The sequence below is a fragment of the Moschus berezovskii genome, chromosome 3 (genome assembly GCF_049115385.1).
Source record: "Moschus berezovskii isolate FMDL1 chromosome 3, NW_MosBer_1.0, whole genome shotgun sequence".
NCBI lineage: Eukaryota > Metazoa > Chordata > Mammalia > Artiodactyla > Moschidae > Moschus > Moschus berezovskii.
The window spans coordinates 13484785-13509916 of NC_142462.1; the positions used below are offsets into that span (position 1 = coordinate 13484785).

At 48.0% G+C, this 25132-nt stretch overlaps 1 protein-coding gene across 2 annotated transcripts; it reads right to left on the minus strand.

Moving 5' to 3' along the window:
• Positions 1-1760: 1760 nt before the first annotated feature.
• On the minus strand, positions 1761-24902 carry C3H7orf57 (chromosome 3 C7orf57 homolog). Of its 2 annotated transcripts, none has more exons than XR_008685189.2 (9): positions 24746-24901; positions 24361-24521; positions 15777-15962; positions 13875-13983; positions 13263-13419; positions 8333-8430; positions 6354-6553; positions 3986-5296; positions 1761-3146 (listed from the first exon to the last, which is right to left on the minus strand). XR_008685189.2 is itself a non-coding variant. In XM_055420389.2 (9 exons), the coding sequence occupies exons 2-9, from the start codon at positions 24413-24415 to the stop codon at positions 3100-3102; spliced, it is 867 nt and encodes a 288-aa protein (XP_055276364.2). In that variant the 5' UTR covers positions 24416-24521; positions 24746-24902; the 3' UTR covers positions 1761-3099. The 2 variants fall into 2 exon arrangements, 1 of the variants encoding a protein (XP_055276364.2); XM_055420389.2 differs by having other exon boundaries at positions 5282-5296; positions 24746-24902.
• Positions 24903-25132: the final 230 nt, after the last annotated feature.

Sequence of the window (25132 nt, forward strand, 5' to 3'; positions counted from 1 at the left end):
TGGAAACGAACAGAAATCATTCTGTCGTTTTTAAGATTGCATCCAAGTACTGCATTTCGGACTCTTATTGACCATGATGGCTACTCCATTTCTTCTAAGGGATTCCTGCCCACAGTAGTAGATATAATGGTCATCTGAGTTAAATTCACCCATTCCAGTCCATTTGAGTGATTGCTGATTCCTAAAATGTCGATCTTCACTCTTGCCATCTCCTGTTTGACCACTTCCAATTTGCCTTGATTCATGGACCTAACATTCCAGGTTCCTATGCAATATTCTCTTTACAGCACCGGACCTTGCTTCTATCACCAGTCACATCCACAACTGGGTACTGGTTTTGCTTTTGCTCCATCCCTTCATTCCTTCTAGAGTTACTTCTCCACTGAGCTCCAGTAGCATACTGGGCACCCACCGACCTGGGGAATTCCTCATTCAGTATCCTATCATTTTTCCCTTTGTTACTGTTCATGGGGTTCTCAAGGCAAGTATCCTGAAGTGGTTTGCCATTCCCTTCTCCAGTGGACCACATTCGGCTGTGCCGGGGCCGGCGTCTCTTGCGTCTGCGCTGCCGGGGCTGGCGTCATGATTATTAGCCAACTCCAATTCCCCCTCGCCAGGAGAAGGATCCACCAAAGAGAGATTGTAGTCACCTGAGAACTCTTCATCTCATTCTTCGACATCCTGTAGGACCTGAATGTTTTTCTTGAGTACTGTGAGACTTTCTTTAACTTAGCTGGAGCTATTTACCCAGAAACAACACATCTCATTCAAGATGGCTCAAGGCCCTCCGTGTTCAGGGATCAGAAGATCTATCTCCTGTGTAGTTTGAAGTACAACCCCTGCCAAGCTCTGTTGGCTAATGGAATTTTCCAGGCAAGAGTACTGGAGTGGGGTGCCATTGCCGTCTCCATTTGCTGGTTGAAGCTGACAATTTTTATTTTAGAATGATTTTGCTGTATTTTCTATCTTTTGGCAAAAGCACTTTGCTTCAAAAGAATTGGATGGAATGTGCAAAACTGTTTTCATAAAGTCTGTTGTTTATTACCAAGCAGAAAGTTAACTGCAGGGCTGTTTTTTACCAGTAACAGACACCAGAGACCCTGCGTGGAACCAAGGTCTGGTCACAGGTCCCTGCTCCAAACTCTGTCCTCTCCCTAAACCACAGGTTTCTGTACTCTGATACCGTCAAAAGAGAATTAAACAGTCATAAGCAACTGTGTGGGGCTTCCCTGGTGGTTCAGATGGTGAAGAATCCACCTGCAACGCAGGATACCCAGGTTCGATCCCTAGATCGGGAAGATCCCCTGGAGAAGGGATCTTTTCCCACTCCGGTATTCCTGCCTGGAGAATCCCCATGGAACCTGGTGGGCAACAGTCCATGAGAAGGGATCTTTTCCCACTCCAGTATTCCTGCCTGGAGAATCCCCATGGAACCTGGTGGGCAACAGTCCATAGGGTCACAAAGAGTGGGACATGATGGAGCAACTAACAGTAACTAAGCTACTGTATCTGTTCCTAATGGTTTTTTCTCGGGGAGGGGAGGGTGGGGATGGGGTAGGATTTAAAGAAGAGGAAGGAAAAGGTGACAAAGGAAAGGAAGTTGGCACCTTCTCCTAGAGCAAACTCTCTGTTCAACGCACACACCACTCACAATCTCCCTATGGCTGATTCAAGGTTACATACAGATCCATGGGCTCAACTCAGTATTGTAAGGTCAAAATGGCCCAATGATGTTAGATAAAAAGAACTCAGACACCCAATGGTGGTATAACAAGCTTTAATGGCAAGGCGCTCCCGGGTGGGGTTCCCGGACCCAAGCAAGTGAGGTCAAGGAAGTACGCGAGCGAACAGAGATGAAGAGCAACTTATATAGCTTCACAGTAAGGGGCAGCGAAATTTTTCCCCAGTGAGGCAAGGTTTGGAATGGTGGTCTCTCATAGGGCAGTTAGCTGGGGTGGGGGGGCCAAGACTGGGTTGGTTGCCCAATCTGCTCAAGGTTATGCTGAGGCGGTGGAATAGTTCTTGCTGTTTCTGGGCAGAATACTGTTTCTGGACAGGAGGTTAGGAGGGGGAGGTTAGGAGAAGGTTGATTTCTACCAGGAACTGATACAAGGACACTCCAGCAGTGGGGGAGGGAATGAGGGAACAGAGCACAATAGAGTTCTGGCCGGACGGGAAAGGGGGGAGGAGGCGGAGAGACCAAAATGGCCACCAAGGTCCGACCTTACAAGTATCTTTAAATGAAGAATTAACTGAAAACTTCAATTTGAAGTGAGCAAGTACATGATAAGTTTATTCTGGGAAAGAAGCTAAAATATCTCTGACTTTATTTGGCTGTCTGAAAATCTTCTGGCAGAAAATTATTATTTTATTAATGAATTAAATGTACAAAATATAAAACTACATTTTGTGCTAATTATTTACATTTAAATGGCAATGAAATTTATAAAATGAGAGAACTGTCTCTGTATTAAAACATTTTTGTTAAGAATACTAAATTAAGTATTTAAACATTTTTACTTAATGCAAAACAATAAATGTTTGCTACTGTGAATTTCAGTTTATGCAAAAATATTATCAAACATTTAAAACTAGAAAATGTTGCAATGTTTTTATACTAAATGTTTAAAACTTCAAGGTGTAACAAATCAATCTTTTTCTTAATATAAACTGTATCACAATATTCTGGAATTAAATGCTGTTTTGTAACAGAAAAATTATTTCTACAAAAATTTCAGGACCAAAACTGTGAAAAAGTTTTTGGGTGAGTTTTTTCCGGTTAAGCATCTAAACTGCCGATTTCAATAGGAGTGGGGCCCACTGAGGCTCACACAGCAGGAGGTGATGTGATATCTGCTGAGGATGGGGAGGAAGCGGCCCTGGGACATCCCAGGCCTGCAAGGCACAGCGGGGCAAAGGCCACTCGCCTGCCACCCCAGAGAGACCCAAGAAGCAAAACCCAACACCAGCATCACCACGCAGCAGGGAGTTCACATCTGTTCTAAGACGGATCACTCTGTAAGAATCTGTGTTTTACTATAACAGGGGACTGGTGACTGTAGCCATAACATACATTCAGGATGCCCTTTACATTCGGGTTTATTTGAGCTCCACAGGCGTTGAGTCAGGTGGAGGTGGGGCTGAACCTGCAATGTAAAACAAAGAGTTGATGAGTAAAGATATTAAGATGGCCTGTTTTGTAAATTTAAAAATCTAACCTATTGTGTTTTTTTTGCAAGGTAATTTTTTTAATGTGTACCATCTTTTTTTTTTGATAGGTAAAAAGTGGGTTTATTTAGAAACAGGCTCCCCAGACAGAGTGCAGGTCTCTCAGAAGGTTGAGAGGCCCATGTGTACCATTTTTAAAGTCTTTTTTTTTTTTTTAGGATATGAATTTTTAATTTATTTATTTTATTGGAGGCAAATTACCTTACATTAATATATTGGTTGGTTTTGTCATACATTGACACGAATCTGCCCCGGGTGTATTTTTAAACTCTTTACTGAATTTGTTACAATATTGTTTCTGTTTTATGTTTTTTTTGGCCAGGAGGCAGGTGGCATCTTAGCTTCCTGATCAGAGATCAAACTTGCAACCCCTGCATTGGAAGGGGAAGTTGACCACTGGACTGTCAGGGAAGTCCCTAACCTATTAATTTATTTTAAATAAAAGAAAATAAATGTCTCTGTAGTGATTTACTAAAGTAGTAATCCTATTTACCGGATTATAACTGTAGTCTACGTAAAATTCTAGTGTACTGTCCTACCCACAAGGACTAATCACGTGTCAAACATCGGCTCCCAGCTCGCAGGCAGCTGGTGGTCCCTAGTCAGTGCTGCACTTACTGAGAAGACTGCTGACCAAAAAGTGCTGAAGGCATTGAGGGGTGGGGCCTGGGCAGGGGGCGGCTCAGCTCTATCTGCTTACCCCACCCCAGAGGATGCGCCCTGCACACCTTTCCAGGTGCGGGAGAGTGCCACTCACCTAAAGGCAGCTGTCTGGCAGTGTCAGAAACACCTAGAGCGGCTGCAAAAATTGCAGTGAAAAACAATAACTCTGTGTCGAGTTGAAGGAAAACCCATTCAAGAAGCCTTGATAAGGTCTAGGCTTGCAGCAGCTGGCTGGGGTGGAGGGCAGGTGCTTTCCATGGAGAGAAAAGGCATGCTCTGGGTGGGTGAATGCTGTTTATCAAGTGAAAAGCCAGGATGGGCAGGAGGAGAACCAGGAGGCCTTGGGCAATGTGGCCAAGGTCGGCCGCAGCACTGGTCAGATCAGCAGTCTTGATGAGGGAGGGTCCGCACCAGATAGGGACACTCAGCGACCCAGCAAATGCGCAGAGGCCAGTTGGCTCAACTGCATGGCGATTCTGCCAAGTTACAGGGCCTTTCCTGCCTACTCAGTCTTCCACTAATTTTGAACTGTGAAAAATTTCCTCTGAGGGTCAGAGGGTCTTGCTGCAAGTTCAAACACATGGACATTAAATAACACGTGCAATGATTTATTTCCCAGTAGAAACTATATAACCCTAGACTAACGTCCAGTAATAGTTCTTTAACCAGATAAGACATTTTGATGGGAGTGAAGTAAAGTCTATCTATTTAATACCATGTAGAAAAACAATGCTAGAATGCCTCGGAGACCCTCTGTAGGTGGGCCTTGGTGCCTGCCACATCTGTATTTAAATTGGGGTCCTCTCTCGGCCTTTCATTCTCTGTGCTCAGTTGTTAAGTCGTATCTGACTCTTTTGGCGACCCCATAGACTGTAGCCCACCAGGCTCCTCTGTCCATGGGATTCTCCAGACAAGAATACTGGAGTGGGTTGCCATTCCCTTCTCCAGGGGATCTTCCTGACCCAGAGGCTGAATCTGTGTCTCCTGACTGGCAGGTGGATTCTTTACTGCTGCGTCATCTTGGAAGCCCCTTTCAACTTCTTTACCACTATTTAAACCCACATCTCTCACACGGTGCCTAATAAGATGTACGTGTCTAAAATGAACTGAAATATGCTTTATCTTGTGTGATCTGCATAAAAGACTAATCTTATTGGAATAATGTAAGTGGTCCTTTTGCTGTCCCCAGACTATGTTGCTAGAACTTGACTTTTTAAAGGGGTAGATGGCACCAGCTTTCGTAGTTAGGACATCAGCAGTTTGGAGAGGGATCTCACAGGCTTCTGAGATACGTCAGCTTCAGGTTCAAGAACTATGTCCATCGACTGTTCTGTGTGTCTGAGACACGTTTTATATTTGGATGCAGGTCAGTTTCTCTAAAAATACTCACTCGGAGGAAAAGACTCTAGAATAAAGAACAAGGACATTAGTTTTTCAAATCAATAAAACAGGATAGTTTTAAAAGAACTACTTTTAATAATCACTTAAAAATTAGTAAAAGGTTGTATGACTTAAGATGGCATCATGGTGACAGTGGAGAGAGGGTGTCATTAAGACAGTGGCTGGGGCAGCGAGGTACCCACTGGATGGGAAGGTGCACAGAGATCACACTTATAAAACATCACATAAAACACCTGAGATGCTTGAAGGGACACAACACAATTCCTTCCTCCTTAATCGGAGAACTGAAGCCTCAGGGTGAAAATAGGTTTCCTAAAGGTAAACGGTCAATAATTCCTAGAGCTACATACTCCGGGAGACAGTGAAGGGCAGGCAAGCCTCGCCTACTGCAGCCCATGGAGTTGCAGAGTCGGACACGACTTGGCAACTGAACAACAGAAACTAAACAGTACTCGACAGGCTTGGAGATGGACACTGCCAAAAAATAAGACCAATCATCCCTGTGACTGCGATTGTTAAAAATCAAATAAACAGTATTCGACAGGCTTGGAGATGGACACGGCCAAAAAATAAGACCAATCGTCCCTGTGACTGCGACTGTTAAAAATCAAATAGAGTTTCTGAGTAGCAAGTTTCAGGGAAATGACTAAACTGTTAATAGTTAAAGTTTAATGACAAAGTTTAAGAAGTGCGGACAATGGCACAACTTCAAGCTGAACTGCTAGTGCTTTTCAGAAACCGTGGCTTTTTCTGAAGCTGCCTCAGAGAAGACCAATCATTGTGTGGGTCAGAACCTTTTGGATCCAGGAGACTAAAATCGACATTATGTGTGTGGTACAACACAAGAAGCATCGGAATTTTCAACAACTCAAAGAAAATGTAACGCTACAGAAATAATGACATTTGCTATTCATCTGAATAAAGAGGGAAAAAACAAAATACATATTATCCTCATGTGTGCCTGTAACCTCAGTACTTCTGTAGGGTTTTTATGTGGCTTTAGGATCACTCGTTATGATACAGTTAATAAGACGAGGGGCCTCGGTGGCCATGCTCCTCACCTGGGACTTCCTTGGCACCTCCGGGAGCCTCTGGGTCTGGGGGTGGCTCAGCGTCCAGTGGGGACGGAGATGAGACAGAGGACCGAGGGGTCTGCAGGGTCCTCTTGTCTGAGTCCACTTGCTGCTGGAACCACTCATCCTTATATCCATTGCTAATCAGTTTGGAAAAGTTTGTAGGTGAACTGGGTCTTTGACCAGGTCTCAAAAAGAAAAATTAAGTACTTAAGTACAAAGGTGAATGAAAATCCAGAAGCAAACATATTCATGGTAATTACATGTGTTATTGTTCCTAAAGACATTATAGAGATGGTTCTCTTCTCTCCCTGCCTCTCTCCACCTCTTTCCCAATCTCTCTCTACTTTTAAGCACAAAGAAGTGACCAGCAAGCACGCCCTGCACACTTAGTTCAGCTTCCAAAAGCCTTTCTTCAGAACAGCCAATGAGAAGAAGCCGAATTCCAGCTTTCTCCGGAGAGCTTTCTCCTGAAAGCACTGCCCCATCCCTGGGGACGGATGAGTGACTCAGACTCTACCACTTTGCAACAAATTATTATTTTCTTAATGAGTTCTGCCCAGTTCACATTACAGAGGATCTTCTGCTTCTCTGCACAGCTTTGCCTTCTCTCCATTTACCTCTGTGGCTGTATCTTCACAGACCTTATCACAACCTACATTCGGAGAGGCAAGGAGATCGATGGCCGAAGCAGCACGGACTCAGGTATCAAACAGGGCAGGTACATCACCTGTTCCCTCTGAGCCTCGGGCTTCCTACTCATGAATCACTGTTGTTGTTAGGGGTCTTCCTAATGGCTCTGAATGGCTCTCCCTGTGTGTGTGTATAGACAGAGAGACAGACATGGAAATACAGACAGACAGATGGGGGTATGGATGGGTACAGAGGACAGAGAGATGGAAGACAGACAGATGATAGATGACGAGGGACAGATGGAAGGACGAATGGATAGACAGAGGGATGGACAGGTAGATGACAGAATTTTTTTGCCCTCACAGTCTGAGTGCGGTGCTCTCATGACGTTTGTCACCCATAATGTGACTGATCGATCCCTCCCCTTCCCCTCTGCCCACTAGGGGAAAAGCCATTTGAAGAATTAGTTGGACAATTAACACCATTAGTTCCAGCACTAAAATGGGATTCTGGGAAAGTGAAGAGAAGCAGCAGGCATCAAGGGCCCTCTCCCCGGACAGGCAGCTACCCAAACGTCAGGGCACCTGATGGATGCTCCAGCGGAACGCAGAGTCGGGGGCTCACTTTGCATGGACCCCGGGGACCAGGCCCCAGGGACAGAAGGCGGCAGGACTGAGCCGCGCACCCGTATTAGGAGGAGTGGTCCCAGGTAGACAGCGTGAGCCTGGGTGAGGGGGCTCCCCAGACGGGGAAGGCAAGGCTCGGGCCGATGGAGGAGAGAACTCAGCCCGGCCGCACAGGCACACGAGATGAGAAGGGGAGAGAGGGGGCGGCGGGCCAGGGAGCGTCAGGAGGGAAGGGGGGGCCAGGAGCGTCAGGAGGGGAGGGGAGGGAGGGAGGGGGCAGGGGGCCTGGGGGCATCAGGAGGGGAGGGGAGGGAGGGCAGGGGAGGGGAGGCGGGGGGCCTGGGGGCGTCAGGAGGGGAGGAAAGGGGAGGGGAAGGAGGGAGGGGAAGGAGGGAGGGGTCGGGGCCCCCTTGGGGGCATCAGGAGGTGAGGGGACGGGAGAGAGGGGGCCATAGGGTCAGGAGGGGAAGGGAGGGAGGGGGCGGCAGGGCTGGGAGCGTCAGTAGGGGAGGGGAGGTGGAAAAGAGGCCAGCGGACAGACCAGGCCACCGGAGGTTGTGCAACTGCAGGGACACCCCCAAAGGCTACTGCTGGGAGCAGAGCAGCCTCAGGCGGCATCCGCCTCGGGTGTGGGAGCGTGGCTGTCACCTGGACCAAAGACCAAACCCACACGCAATCCAGACTGTGCTGCCCGGCCCGTGCACTTACATGGGTGGAAAGGACACTTTGCTTCCTGCAGGCTCTCTGTGGCCAAGAGGGGTCCCCACTTTGCTTGGATACTTGGACTTGATGGCTGGCAGAGTCACCTGTGGAGAAGGGAATAGCAAACCACTTCAGTATTCTTGCCTTGAGAACCCCATGAACAGTATGAAAAGGCAAAAAGATAGGACACTGAAAGATGAACTCCCCAGGTCAGTAGGTGCCCAATATGCTATGGGAGAAGAGTGGAGAAATAACTCCAGAAAGAATGAAGAGACAGAGGTGGATGAACTGGAGCCTATTATACAGAGTGAAGTAAGTCAGAAAGAAAAACACCAATACAGTATACTAACGCATGTATGAGATGGCTGGATGGCATCACCGACTCGATGGACATGAGTTTGAGTGAACTCCGGGAGTTGGTGATGGACAGGGAGGCCTGGCGTGCTGTGATTCATGGGGTCGCAAAGAGTCGGACACGACTGAGCGACTGAACTGAACTGAACGCATATATATGGAATTTAGAAAGATGGTAACAATAACCCTGTATGCGAGACAGCAAAAGAGACACAGATGTATAGAACAGTCTTTTCGACTCTGTGGGAGAGGGCGAGGGTAGGATGATATGGCAGAATAGCATTGAAACATGTAGATTATCATATGTGAAATGAATCGCCAGTCCAGGTTCGATGCATGATACAGGATGCTTGGGGCCGGTGCACTGGGATGACCCAGAGGGATGGGATGGGAGGGAAGAGGGAGGGAGGTTCAAGATGGGGAACACACGTACACCCAGGGCGGATTCATGTCAATGTATGGCAAAACCAATACAATACTGTAAAGTTAAATAAATAAATAAATAAAACTTAAAAAAAAAAAGAAAGAATGAAGAGATGGAGCCAAAGCAAAAACAACACCCAGCTGAGGATGTGACTGGGGTATTAGAAGTGGCCAAACAAGAGATGGCAAGAGTGAACAGTGGCATTTTAGGAATCAGTGAACTAAAATGGACTGGAATGGGCGAATTTAATTCAGATGAACATTATATCTACTATTGTGGGCAACAATCCCTTAGAAGAAATGGAGTAGCCATCATAGTCAACAAAAGAGTCCAAAATGCAGTACTTGGGTGCAAGCTCAAAAGTGACAGAATGATCTCTGTTTGTTTCCAAGGCAAACCAATATCACAGTAATCCAAGTCTATGCCCCAACCAGTTATGCTCAAGAAGCTGAAGTTGAACAGTTCTAAGGAGACCTACAAGACATTCTAGAACTAACACTCAAACCACCCCCCCAAAAATGTCATTTTCATCATAAGGGGACTGCGATGCAAAAGTAGGAAGTTAAAAGATACCTGGAGTAACAGGCAAATTTGGCCTTGGAGTACAGAATGAAGCAGGGCAAAGTCTAACAGAGCTTTGCCTAGAGAACGCACTGGTCATAGCAAACACCCACTTCCAACAACACGAGAAGACTCTACACATGGACGTTCACCAGATGGTCAACACCGAAATCAGACTGATTATGTTCTTTGCAGCCGAAGATGGAGAAGCTCTATACAGTCTACAAAAACAAGACTGGGAGCTGACTATGGCTCAGATCATGAGCTCCTTATTGCCAAATTCAGGCTTCAATTGAAGAAAGTAGGGGAAACCACTCAGGTATGACCTAAATCAAATCCTTTATGATTATACAGTGGAAGTGACAAATAGGCTCAAGGGATTAGATCTGATAGAGTGCCTGATGAACTATGGGTGGAGGTTTGTGACACTGTACAGGAGGCAGGGATCAAGACCATCCCCAAGAAAAACAAATGGAAAAGGGCAAAAAGGTTGTCTGAGGAGGCCTTACAAATAGCTGAGAAAAGAAGAGAAGCTAAAGGCAAAGGAGAAAAGGAAAGATAAACCTATTTGAATGCACACTTCCAAAGTACAGCAAGGAAAGACAAGAAAGCTTTCTTCAGTGATCGATGCAAAAATAATAGAGGAAAACAATAGAATGGGAAAGACTACAGGTCTCTTCCAGAAAATTAGAGATACCAAGGGAACATTTCATGCAAAGATGGGCACAATAAAGGACAGGGATGGTATGGACCTAACAGAAGCAGAAGATATTAAGAAGAGGTGGCAAGAATACATAGAAGAACTATGCAAAAAAGATCTTCACGACCTAGATAATCACAATGGTATGATCAATCATCTAGAGCCACACATCCTGGAATGCAAAGTCAAGTGGGCCTTAGAAAGCATCATTATGAACAAAGCTAGTGGAAGTGATGGAATTCTAGTTGAGCTATTTCAAATCCTAAAAGATGATGCTGTGAAAGTGCTGCACTCATTATGCCAGCAAATTTGCAAAACTCAGCACTGGCCATAGGACTGGAAATGGTCAGTTTCCATTCCAATTCCAAAGAAGGGCCTGCCAAAGAATGCTCAAACTACCACATGATTGCACTCATTTCACATGCTAGTAAAGTAATGCTCAAAATTCTCCAACAGTAAATGAACCATGAACTTCCAGATGTTTGAGCTGGATTTAGAAAAAGCGCAGGAAACAGAGATCAAACTGCCAATATCTATTGAATCATAGAAAAAGCAAAGAAGAAAAAAAAAAGAAAAAGCATAGAAAAAAGCATGGAAAGAGATGGGAATACCAGACCACCTGACCTGCCTCCTGAAAAACCTGTATGCAGGTCAAGAAGCAACAGTTAGAACTAAACATGGAACAGCAGACTGGTTCCAAATTCGGAAAGGAGTACATCAATGCTGTATATTGTCACCCTGCTTATTTAACTTATATGCAGAGTACATCATGTGAAATGCTGGGCTGGATGAAGCACAAACTGGAATCAAGATTGCTGGGAGAAATATCAATAACCTCAGATACGCAGATGACACCACCCTTATGGCAAAAAGTGAAGAGAATCGAAAGAGCCTCTCGATGAAAGTGAAAGAGGAGAGTGAAAAAGCTGACTTAAAACTCAACATTCAGAAAACTAAGATCATGGCATCCGGTCCCATCACTTCATGGCAAATAGATGGGGAAACAATGGAAACAGTGAGAGACTATTGGGGGGGGGGCCCAAAATCACTGCAGATGGTGACTGCAGCCATGAAATTAAAAGACACTTGCTCCTCGGAAGGAAAGCTATGACCAACCTAAACAGCATATTAAAAAGCAGAGACATTACTTTGCCAACAAAGGTCCACCTAGTCAAAGCCATCGTTTTCCCAGTGGTCATGTATGGATGTGAGAGTTGGACTATAAAGAAAGCTGAGTGCCGAAGAACTGATGCTTTTGAACTGTGGTGCTGGAGAAGACTCTTGAGAGTCCCTTCGCCTGCAAAGAGATCAAACCAGTCAGTCCTAAAGGAAATCAGTCCTGAATATTCATTGGAAGGACTGATGCTGAAGCTCCAATACTTTGGCCACCTGATGCGAAGAACTAACTCATTTGAAAAGACCCTGATGCTGGGAAAGTCTGAAGACAGGAGGAGAAGGGGACAACAGAAGATGAGATGGTTGGATGACATCATTGATGGACATGAGTTTGAGCAAGCTCCAGGAGTTGGTGATGGACAGGGAAGCCTGGGGTGCTGCAGTCCATGGGGTCGCAGAGTCGGACATGACCAAGCAACTGAACTGAGCCTCACCTGTGCAGAGAGACACAGGATGGAACGGGCTTGCTCCCCACACTTTCTCCGCCCTGCACTTTCTCAGCCCCTGCATGCCTCTGCCCATGGTTTGGGGGCAATACAGCATTTCAGCCTTTAACAGGGCATGTGCACTGACCCTGTTTACCATCTATCTGAAGGCTCTGGGTATTGCTGGGAGGTGTTTCCAGGAATATGCGTGTTCCTGAGAGCAGCTCATTCAGTGATCGTGCAAATGCCAAGACCCAGGTTCAGGGCTGGGACGGGGTGACTTGGGGGCAAACAGCCAGTTAAATACAGGCAGCTGACCCTGCACATGGGGCTCAATTTTCTGAGCCCCAAAATAAACTTCCAAGGTTTCTCCTCCAACTAGACACTGGGAAGTGGACTTCAAGGCTACTCCCTGGCGAGGCAGGGTTGGTGGGGGTGTGTGTGTATGAGTGTGTATGAGTGTGTATGAATGTGTGGGTGGCAAGGCTGGTTCATCGCCCCAACACCGCTGCCAGTTTTAACATGAACATCACCAGCTCACCCACAGATCCCCACGTCCCAGAAGCCTCGCCAGCCGTCACCAATGGCCTCTGAACTGAGACACCACCATAAAGCCACCAACCAGAAATGGCCTTCCAAGGCTCCCTTGAAACAGAAATGCCTTGGAAGTGTGTCACCTTTCAAGGTCAAATACACCTGCGGGGTTTGTGCAGCAGCGAAGCACTGTCCGCTCTTCCCTTCCTGTCCACACAGAGTATTCTGGGGAACTTTACCTTAAACCCTCAAACAGAACAGGCTCATTCAGAAACTGGATAATGTCCTTCCTATCTGGGCAGATGAGAAGTGGTGGCCAACTTTCCCGTGTCAGCTCCTTAAACCAAAGGCAGTCTCACCTTACAGGGTTGATATTCATAAGGGGAAAAGGAAGCTATTTTGGCCTCTGACCTTTGTATTTTCCAATACTTTGGCTATCTGATGCAAAGAGCCAACTCATTGGAAAAGACTCTGATGCTGGGAAAGTTTGAAGGTGGGAGGAGAAGGGGACGACAGAGGATGAGGTGGTTGGATGGCATCACCGACTCGATGGACGTGAGTTTCAGCAAACTCCGGGAGATGGTGATGGACAGGGAGGCCTGGTGTGCTGCAGTCCATGGGGCTGCAAAGAGTGGGACATGACCGAGCGACTAAACAACAACTGGCCTTTGAAAAAATCAAACTTAAAAGGCTGATTCCAGGGCCACAAGACACGCGCAGCTGACAGGCATCGCCATGCTATCTATCTGGTGCTCCTGTCACCTTTTTCTTCTCCTTTTCAAGTTCCTCGGCCTCTCTTTGCCAAACCGTCTTCATGTCGAAGTCGAAGGGGCCCATTCTGGACTCGAAGTTGCCAGTGGCCTGATCGGGGTTAAATTCTTCATAAACCATGTAGTCAGGTATGGACACAGCAGGGACCCTGCAGAAACAGAGGGAAGGGCCCCCGCCAGCCGCTTAGGGCCACCTCAGGATTCCCCCCACCACTCCAGCACCTGGTGCTGACCTTCTCCAGGCCCTGCCCCCCCAGGCCTCCCCCCACCATCCCAGCCCCCCCACCCCCCTCATTTTCTTGGCTTCTCATTCAGCTAGGATAAAGTTCCAACTCTTAGCTGGGGGAAAGGAGGAAGGGGAGGGAAGAGTTGAGAGGGGGAGGGAAGGGAGGGAAGAAGGGAGGGAAAAGAGAGCAGGGGAGGGGGAAGCCTCCGGGGTGCGGGGCCCAGGAGAAGCTGGGCAGTCAGCAGAGCGCCAGGAAGGCCGGGAGAGAAAAGGGCTGCAGGGGCTGCAGGAGGCCGCTGGTGGGGTGGTGGGAGTGAAGTCAGAGGCTGGGGGTGCCAGGCTGGGCGGCGGCTGCGACGCGAGGCTCCGGGCACTCACTGTCTCTGGGCTGCCGTCGGCGGCTTGCTGTGGTGGATGTACCAGTCCGGCAAGGAATAGGCCACCGGGGAGCCCGTCGTGGTCCCGGGGGCAAAGTGCTTCAGCAGGTCTCGAAGCAAACAGACGCAGCGGTGAGCACCGCCCGCCGCCCCCACCCGAGCCTGAGCATCACCAGCCAGCAGGCCGCTGCTGACAGGGGAACTGGGCTTCCTCCTGGGCTTCTCTGACTGGGGTCGGAGGAGTGTGGGGGGCGGACGTCGGGGTGCCCCTGGTTCTCACCTGCCAGTGCCCCTGCTGCCTGGTGCCGAGAACACCCCCTCCCTCTGCCCCCCACCTGTTCCCATCCAAGCATCCCTGGAGGTGGTGGGGGGTGTCGCTGCTCCAGGCCAATGACTGGAGACAAAACTCATTGGGCTGGCGGGGGCGGGCTGGGGCCAGGGGGAGGCTTGCTGAATCCTCTCAGCCCAGGAGGGTCTGTTCTCTGTCCCTACTCCTTCACACCCGGGGCATTTCTGAGGGAAGCCTCCAGGTTTCTGGTGGGAAGCGGGCACCGGCCCCCTCTAAATCATGAGAGTAAGGGTCCTGTTAACCGGTGTCCCTTCAGAGCCAGGCTGAGAAGCACAGAGACTCACTCCAGCTCCGACCCACCCGCTTCTGCCTGCCAGGTCTTCATTCCCCTGCCCCAGGCTGCAGGCTTTTCACAGGGGGGACTCAGGCAGGGGTCGACAGGCTGGAGCTGGGAGTGACTGATTTGCCTGCTAAGCGGGGCAGTGGCCAATACTATTAGTGGACATTTTAAACTTTCTTACTATTTGAACATTTCATTTTTTTAATATTTCACATGTAGACAAAAGTTCCCTCAAATGGTATGAATCCCGCTATACCCTCACCCAGATTCCCCAAACGCCATGCTTCTTTCCCATTTGCTCGTTCTTTGTCTCTCTCCCCCACCCCCCGCTAGTATCCTCACTGTCTGCTGCTCTTTGGGGGACCACGTGGGGTGTTTCCAGTGACAGTTAGGACATAATCACAGCGCAGTGATCAAAATCAGGAAGTCAGTGTGATGCAATCCTTTTATCCATTACAGATCTTATTCAGATTCTGCCAGCTGTCCCACTGATGTTCTTTTAGCCCGTGGCTTGGAGTGAGGAGGGGACCCTGCTTCTGGGCTTCACATGCAATGAGTCACACAGTCTGTTCTGGGCTTTTCAGCATCACAGCCCAGATGCCACCATCTGCCATGTAGCCCACCTTCTCCGCGACAACCTTTGCGGAAGGAACGGTGGCCAGAAAGAGAAAGGTCAGTGTTTCTCAGGGTCGCTCTCCACAAAGGCCCGGCAGAAGGTGTTCTAGACGTGACTCCTAACCTGAGCAGCAACTTGAGTTAGCACAACTGAGCAAGACTTTCTCAGTGAAATCATGGATAAAGTTGGATGTTTGTCAGCGTTACCACTGACACTCATCCCAGCCTCTATCATGCAGAAGATGTTAATATACCCCTGAGGGATGAAGAGACTGAGCAACAGGAAAGAAAGATGCTTCACGGGCAAGTGCAGAAGGAGTAACCCCTTCTTACCCCCCAGAAGGGTGACTGCAGTGCAGAGACAGCGACCCTGCAGTCAGTGAGGCTGGCATGGGAGTCACCCTAGGGTGATGCTCACGAGAAATCCAAAGAAAATCCCAATCTGGTGAATGCAGTCTAGTCAGTCTTTCCCATAAACGGCATCACGTCCCTTTACAGTCTGCACCCTGGGCTGTATCAGACGACTTGGATGTCCTATGACCTTGGGCAAAATTCCGACACTTGACAGTAACATGTGTCCAGATCACAGGTGGCATCTGGACGTCCAGATGACAAGGTCACTCTGCCCATCCCCCACACACACACACAAAAGCACTCACCGGGGCGGCCACCTTGCTTGGCCAGCTTCACGTATTCTGAGTCCGTCTCCTTCACCCAGTACCTCCGCAGCCCGTGTGTGCGCCCGCTGGGGGCTTCCCTCAGGTCACTGAGGCCGGGAATCTGCGATGCTGGCGGGGCATCTACGGCCTTCTCTGACTGCTTCACAGGAAGGTGGTAATACCAGTCTAGGGAAGAGGAGGCCCAGGGTCGGGATGTTACTCACGGGGCCCAGGCTGGCTTGGCCCCCTGCCCAGGAGACATCAAGGCAGGCGTCTCACCCTCCCCAGGACACCGGCAAAGCAGAAACTGTCCTCTTCTGAACACCTGTTACCTGACGCGTCTCCCTGTTGGTCATGCAGTCGGCAGATCCTAAAGGCTGCCAGCATCAGCCACAGTGCCCAGCAGGAGAACACCCTCGAGGAGGCCAGCTGGCCTCTGCGCCCAGCTGCCCTGCTGTCCCAAAGCAGTGAGACCAAGTCCTTCCCTGAGGGTCTTAGCCTCCCAGCGAGGTTTCCAAATTCCCTACATATCTATCTCTCTTCTTCAATCTTTCCTGAACTGGGACTTGAGTGCATTTCTGGATATGTCGGGGAGTACACATTCCTGACGGAGCAAGAAATGGCAACCCACTCCAGTATTCTTGCCTGTAAATCCCATGGACCCAGATGGGCTATACAGTTTATGGGGTCTCAAAGAGTCAGACACAACTGAGCATGCATCGTGCACCCACACATTCCTGAAGGATCCAAAATCACTTAAAACATGGGCAAATCTCTGGACTATGCGGCCAAAAATTGGCCAACATTTGATCAATTTAGACTTTTAAAACACTGAGATTTCATGACAAAAACTCTCACCAAAGTGGGCATGCTGCTGCTACTGCTGCTAAGTCACTTCAGTCGTGTCCGACTCTGTGTGACCCCATAGACGGAAGCCCACCAGGCTCCCCTGTCCCTGGGATTCACAGAGAGACCTATTTCAACATAATAGAAAGCTACTATGACAAACCCACAGCCAGCAATGTACTCAATGATAAAAAGCTGAAAGCCTCCCCACTAAACTCTGGAACAAGACAGTGATGCCCATTCTTACCACTTCTATGCAACATAGTACTGGAATCCTAGACAGAGCAGTCATAAAAGAAAAATAAATAAAAAGTATTCAAATTGGTCAGAAAGAGGTAAAATTGTTATTATACACAGGTGACATGATACTATATATAGAAAACCCTAAAGACTCCACACAAAAACTACTAAAAATGATAAATGAATTTAACCACATTGCAGGATACAATATTAACATACAGAAATCTGTTGCATTTCTTTATACTAATAATGAAATATCACAAAGGGAAAGTAAAAAAAAAAAACCCTTTTAAAATAGCATCAAAAATAAATAAATAAAATAAAATACTTAGGGATAAACCTGATCAAGCAGGCAAAAGACACTTATGCTGCTAACTGTAAGGGAAACTGAAGGTAATTTAAAGAGATGGAACGATATCCCATGCTGTTAGGTTGGAAGAATTAATATTGTTAAAAAGACCATCCTACCCAGAGCAATTTACAGCTGTAACATGATCCCTATCAAATTACCCATGATATTTTTCACAGAACTAGAACAAATAATCCTAAAATGTATATGGAATATTAAAAGATCCAGAATTTTCAACCAATCTTGAGGAAAAAGAAAAAACTGGAGACATAATTCTCCCAGACTTCAGACAATAATACAAACCTACGGTAATCAACGGAGACGGCAACGGCAAGCCACTCCAGTACTCTTGCCTAGAAAATCCCATGGCTGGAGGAGCCTGGTGGGCTGCAGTTTGTGGGATCGCTAAGGGTCGGACACGACTGAGCGACTTCACTTTCACACATTGGAGAAGGAAATGGCAACCCGCTCCAGTGTTCTTGCCTGGAGAATCCCAGGGACGGGGGAGCCTGGTGGGCTTCCGTCTATGGGGTCGCACAGAGTCGGACACGACTGAAGTGACTTAGCAGCAGCACGGTAATCAAAACAGTGTGGTACTGGCACAAAAACAGACAAACCAATCAATGGGCTAGAATAAACAGCGCAGAAGTAAACCCACACACCTGTGGTCAACTAACCTTTGACGAAGGAGGCAAGACTATACAATGGGGAAAAGACAGTCTCTTCAGCAAGTGGTATTGGAAAAGCTGGACAGTCATAGTGAAATCAATGAAGCTAGAACACACTTTCTTACCATACACAAAAATAAACTCAGAATGGCTGAGAGAAAAATATGACATGACACCATAAAGCTCCTAGAAGACAGCACAGGCAAAACATTCTCTGACATAAATCATAACAATGTTTTCTTAGGTCAGTTTCCAAAAGCAATAGAAATAAAATCTAAAAAAGGGGACTAATCAAACTTACAAGCTTTTGCAGAGCAAAGGAAACCTAAGCAAAATGAAAAGACAAACTATGGACTGGGAGAAAATACTTGCAAACTATGTGATGACAAAGGTTTATGTCCAAAATACACAAACAGCCCACAAAATGCAATAACAACTACAAAAAAACCCCCAAACAACCCAATCAAAAAATGGTCGGAAAAGCTAGATAGACATTTCTCCAAAGGAGACATACAGATGGCCAACAGGCACATGAAAATATGCTCAACATCACCAATTATTATTGCTGTTGTTCAGTCACTAAGCCACGTCAGACTCTTTGCGACCCCGTGGACTGCAGCATGCCACACTCCCCTGTCCTTCACTGTCTCCCAGAGTTGGCTCAAGTTCATGTTCATTGAGTTGGTGATGCCATCCAACCACCTCATCCTCTGTCACACCCTTCTCCTGCCTTCAATCTTTCCCAGCATCAGCATCTTTTCCAATGAGTCAGCTCTTTGAATCAAGTAGCCAAAGTATTGAAGCTTTAGCTTCAGCACCAGTCCTTCCAATGAATATTCAGGGTTGATTTCCTTTAGGACTGACTGCTTTGATCTCCTTGCTGTCCAAGGGACTCTCAAGAGTCTCCTCCAGCACCACAGTTTGAAAGCATCAATTCTTTGGTGCTCAGCCTTCTTTATGGCCCAACTGTCACATCTGTACCATAGCTTTGATTATTTTGGCCTTTGTCAGCAAACTAATGTCTCTGCTTTTGAATATGCTGTCTAGGTCTGTCATAGCTTTCTTTCCAAGGATCAAGTGTCTTTGAATTTCATGGCTGCAGTCACCGTCTGCAGTGATTTTGGAGCCCAAGAAAATAAAACCTGTCACTACTTCCACTTTTTCTCCTTCTATTTGCCATGAAGTGATAGAACTGGATCCCATGATTTTAGTTTTTTGAATGTTGAGTTTTAAGCCAGCTTTTTCACCTTCATTGGAAGGACTGATGCTAAAGCTGAAACTCCAATACTTTGGCCACCTCATGCGACGAGTTGACTCACTGGAAAAGACTGATGCTGGGAGGGATTGGGGGCGGGAGAAGACGGGGACGACAGAGAGTGAGATGGCTGGATGGCATCACCGACTCGATGGACATGAGTTTGAGTGAACTCCGGGAGTTGGTGATGGACAGGGAGGCCTGGCGTGCTGTGATTCATGGGGTCGCAAAGAGTCGGACACGACTGAGTGACTGAACTGAACTGAACTGAAGAGGTTCTTTAGTTCCTCTTCACTTTCTGCTATTAAAGTGGTGTTATCTGAGGTTACTGATATTTCTCCCGGCAATCTTGATTCCAGCTTGTGTTAGCACGATGTACTCTGCATATAAATACAATAAGCAGAGTGACAATATACAGCCTGACGTGCTTCTTTCTCAATTTTGAACCAGTCTGCTGTTCCATGTCCAGTTCTAACTGTTGCTTCTTGATCTGCAAACAGGTTTCTCAGGAGGCAAGTCAGGTGGTCTGGTATTCCTATCTCTTTAAGAATTTTCCACAATTTGTTGTGATCCACACAGTCAACAGCATTAGCGTAGTCAATGAAGCAGAAGTAGATGTTTTTTTGAATTCTCTTGCTTTTTCTATGATCCAATGAATACTCTGGCCTCTGATCTTTTGCCTTTTCTAAATCCAGCTTGTACATCTGGAAGTTCTCAGTTCATGTATTGCTGAAGCCTAGCTTGAAGGATTTTCAGCATAACCTTTCAGCAGGTAAAATGAGCACAGTTGTACCACAGTTTGAACATTCTTTGGCATTGCCTTTCTTTGGGATTGGAATGAAAATTTACCTTTTCCAGTTTTGTGGCCACTGCTGAGTTTTCCAAATTTGCTGGCATACTGAATGCCGTCAAAACTACAAAGAGGTCATTGTAGTTTTGTAGAATGGTCATCATCAAAAAGTCTACAAACAAAAAATGCTGTGGGTGGGGAGGAAAGGGAACCCTCCTACACTACTGGTGGGAAAGTAAATTGGCGCAGCCATTATGGAGAACACTATAGTGCTTTCTTATGAAACTAAAATAGAATTTCCATACAATCCTACTCTTGGGCATATATCTAGAAAAGAAGAAAACTCTAATTCAAAAAGATACATGCACCCCAATGTTCATAGCAGCACTATTTACAATAGTCAGGACGTGAAGACAACTCAATGTCCATCAACAGATGAATTTATAAAGAAGATGTGGTGTATATAATGGAATACTACGTAGCCATAAAAAAGAATGAACTAATGCCATTGCAGCAACAGGGATGGACCTAGAAATTATCATACTAGGTGAAGTAATCAGACATAGAAAGACAAATATCATGTATCACTTATAAATGGAATCTTAAAAAATGATACAAATAAACTTAAATACAAAACAGAAATAGACTCACAGACATAGAAAACAGACTTAATGATTACCGAAGGGGAAAGTTGAGGGGAGGCATAAATTAGAAGGTTGTGATTCACATGTACACACTGCTATATATAAAACAGATAATCAATAAGGACCCACTGTATGGCACAGGGAATTACACTCAGTATCTTGTAATAACCTATAATGGAAAGAATTTGAAAAAGAATGTATATATATGTGTGTGTAACTGAATAACTTTGCTGTACATCTGAAACTAGCACAAACCACACTGCAAATCAGCTACACACTTCAATTCAAACAATACTGAGACGGAAGTCACAGCTTTAGTGAACAGGTTTGCTAATTTGACAGGAGCAGGACTGAGGGCTACCTCAGGACGGCTGGATGGTGAACAACCTGCCCTGACACCCATCCCGAGGGGAACATCCTGGCAGGCCCTCCTCCCAGACACTGGCCACACCCTCTCCACACAAGCCCCTCAGCTTTCCTTTGGCTCGAGGCTGGAAGCAGGACATCCTGAGAGATCAGACGGGAAAGGGGAGAAGCACCCTGAAGGGTTGCTAAACTGAGAGGCAGGGGCTTTGGCCTGGGCGACCTCACGCTGTGGGAACCCTCTCAGGCTGCAGATTGATTGGGGGCTGAATGTGGCCGCCTTGGAGATATCAAGCTGGGTCCCGCAAAACTGACGTGCGGTGAGTACAGATAAAGGGTGTGTCCAGCGGTTAAAAATCCGTCTGCCAATGCAGGGGACATGAGTTCGATCCCTGGTCTGGAAAGGTCCCTCATGCAATCTTCGAGCAACTAAGACCGTGGGCCACATACTGAAGCCACGAGCTGCAACTCCTGAAGCCTGTATGCCCTAGAGGCTGCTCTCTGCCAATAAGAGAAGCCACTGCAGAGACGCCTGCGCGCCACAACCAGGCAGAGTCCATGCAAGCAGCAGAGAGACAAGGCAGCCAAAATGAACAAATACATTTGAAACAGTGTATGAGATTTCTAGCAGATGAGATCTGACCAAGAGGAGGGTGGGAGGGCAAAGGGAGATAAGTGAAGGCCAGCTTGCTCTCTCACCTCCCTCCCGACTGATCTCTTGACCTCTGCCTCCCCCAGAGTGGTCACAGGTGGTGAGCAGAACGGGCCTCGGCAGAGCCCTGAGGCCCCTCAGTGGGCACCCAGGACAGAACCCTGCAGGTGGCTTTGGTGACCACCTGTGAGGGTCCCTGCCAGGAGCAAGAGGTGTCGGCAGAAGTCCAGGGACCTGTAGTTATCAAGTCCACTCATAATCCCACAGAGAGAAGACAGTCGGGCTGTTGGTGTTCTGGTGACACTCTGCATCTGAAACTGATGAACCCACATGTCCAAATACAAGAACAGACATCACAGCTGACTGAGAACTAGGGGAACAAAATCTAGGAGGGATGTGAAATAAAAAAGATGCCACTATCATGGCACAAGTGTCTCTAGAATGTAAAAGCTTACTGGAACCAGCTGTCCAAAATGCATGGCAGTCAGGGTCTAACACAGGACCAGCTCCTGGCAGGTGCAATGGGGGACTTCCTGTGTCCACTTGGCTAGGCCACAGTTCCCAGACTGAAGTCTCCTGAGAAGGAAGGAATTCTGCCCTCAGACGGCCTTCCAACCCAGGACTGTAGCATCAGCCCTTTCTTGGCCTGTTCCACAACTGTGTGAGCCAGTTCCTTAAAACAAATCGTTTTAGGTCTCAGTCAATCTCTCTTTCTCTTTCTACACACACACACACAGGCACAAATGTTGGGCTCTGGAGAATTCTGAGTGATAGAGCATGAAAACAGTGCTGGATAGATGGCTTTACACAAGCACACACGGATCCCAGGAACAAGAAGTCACCTTCCTCCACAGTTAAAAGTTAGCCACACAATTTCTGCTGCTGCTGCAGCTAAGTCGCTTCAGTCATGTCCAACTCTGTGCGACCCCATAGATGGCAGCCCACCAGGCTCCTCTGTCCCTGGGAGTCTCCAGGCAAGAACACTGGAGTGGGCTGCAATTTCTACTTAGAGCTAAAGCTGAGTTCACCGTGTAAAAAATTGAATGTTCATGGAAAAATCTTTAAAATATCTAAACAACAGTAATGAGATGAACACTGTAGTGAAAACACAATAAAGGGAAAAGGAGAAAAAGAGAAGGTGGGGGGAACCCGATGGGAAAGCTTTAAAGAAGTTTGCCTGAACTCAGAGAGAGTTAATTTTAGAACCAGGAGGAAGGGCTTAGGAGCATCATGTCTGATCATCTTCAGCTCAAATATTTTCTTTCAGAGGGAAGGCATTCGGTTCTTGCTTTATTTTTCCTCTCTGTGTTTTGATTACTAATTAATCCACAGAGAACAGAGTAGTTTCTACATAGCATTACTGGAAGCTTCGGGCAGAAACTGAGCTCTAATTTGGTTGGCCATTTATGATGGCGTGGAAATGGCAACCCACTCCAGTGTTCTTGCCTGGAGAATCCCAGGGACGGGGGAGCCTGGTGGGCTTCCGTCTATGGGGTCGCACAGAGTTGGACACGACTGAAGTGACTTAGCAGCAGCAGCAGCAGCCCTACTCAGAGAGTCAGCACATGAGTCACTGTGAACCAACTGTCTCTCACACACATGCGCACGCACACACACACATACACACGGTTGAAGGAGTGAGCATTATCTTGCCCTCAACCACGGTAGCACTTGTCTGGCACCAGATCACTCACGACCCTGTAGATTTCTTTACCAGCTCCCCTGTCTCCTCCTGGCTTGCTTTATCTCTAAGGAGCCCGGCTCAGAGATGACTGTAGGGTGACTCAGATCCTGAAGTTCTCTGGCCTTTGAGCCATGAGAGGCAACCCAAAGGCAGGATCCTGGCAACCAGCCTCAGCCTTGGAGAACAGGGCAGCTTTCTGAAACTCTAAGCCTCATCTGCAAACCAGGGCTAACAACCCCTCAGCAGGTTGTCCTGAAGTTCAACGTTAGTGTGACAGTGTTTAGCACACAGGGGAGGCTACACAGGAGGGCACTGAGACACCAGAAAACCAGGCCTCCTGTGCCCCTTCCCCTCCATTCCAGCACAGCCACAGCCTCATCAGTAGTGGTCACAGCAGAGCTCTGGGACCACACTCGGTCCCACTGCCTACAGTCCACTTGCCAACCCCTACCCCACCTCTTCCAACAGAGCTTCGGGACCCTCTTCTTCTCCATCCTCCTACTCCAGTCCTTCACGAGATGGGGAAGAATAACGACAAAGTCAAAATCAGACCACAGTAGCTAGGTCTTCTTCTTTGCCTTCTTCCAACTTCACAGTGAGAAGCCCACTGCAGTGCCAACCTCCAAAGGAGGCGGCTTACTTCCTGTGTTCAGCTGCTTAAAGCAGGAGACACAGTTACCTGGTTGGAGTCTAAATTAGGAGCAAGAGTTAGGTGATCAATGAACTACACAAGGATGCAGCTGAAAATGAAAGTGTCCAAGTCAACACAGGGTTACTGTCACAGAGAAATTTTCAGAGATGCTATTGCTCCAAGAACTGAGTAGCTCTAACAGCAGTGGGGTAGCCTGACTTTTGTTGAAAATAGGGAAACAAACAAACGAAAAAACCCCAGAAGCCAAGTTGCCCTCTACCCCTAGTTCCCCACCTTACTCTTAAGCCTAACTTCCACCCTGGGGCACAGGGGCAGTCTGTAGCTTTCTCCGTGTTAGTCCTGTCCTCTCCCCAACCGCCTTCTCCACACACGCATGCAGGATACAGGTGAGCCTGTCCAGTCGCAGAGCAAAGGCAGATCTCCTCTCCCCTGGTCACTCACCGCAGGGAGCGTAGCGGCTCGCGGCCCCATGCAGCTCCTTGCTGGTATTCCTCATGCCCCGAGACACGCTGGGCCGGGTGTTCACGGGTGAGCCAGGAACCGTTGCCGGGGCTGAGTTGCAGAGGCGGGGTCCGCACCCTACTCGGTCCGTCCTCCGCCACCTGACAGGTATGCAGGAGTCTCACCATTCAGGTAGTGCGTGCACGCCCAGGCAAGGCATCGGCAGGGGCGCGTCCAGCCAGCGTATATGCATCAGGGGCACACACGCAGAGAAGCCAGCAGGAGACAGCAGGTTCCGAAGTCCCGCTCCGGCCCGGCGCGCCTCCATTTCAGGAGACTGGGTCCCGCCCGGTCCCGACCCCACTGGCCGTCTGACCCCGCTCACCTGCCGACCTAGGGTCTGGGAGGGTGCCACCTGCAGCGTCCGAGGCCAGTCAGTTCCCGCCGGCGGCTGAGACCAAAGCCAAACTCCCAGAGAGGCGCGGAACTACGGCAACGCGCGTCGCCAGGGCAACGGCCCGGGCCAACCGGCGGCCGCGGAAGGGGCACAGGCAGCCAATCGGCGCAGCGGGAGGGCAGCCGGCCAATCGCGTCAGGGGCGTGGCTTGGGCGCCCACAGTCAACTGCCCGGGGCTGGGGCGTCGCCTGGGTGGTGGCGCCGGCGAGGCTGCGCGGCTGTGGGGCGTGCCAGCCTCAGAGTTCTCCTGGCGAGACCTCTGCCCTCCTGACGTGCTGGAAAACCCAACAGCGGTTTTCTTGTCCATGTTCGGTT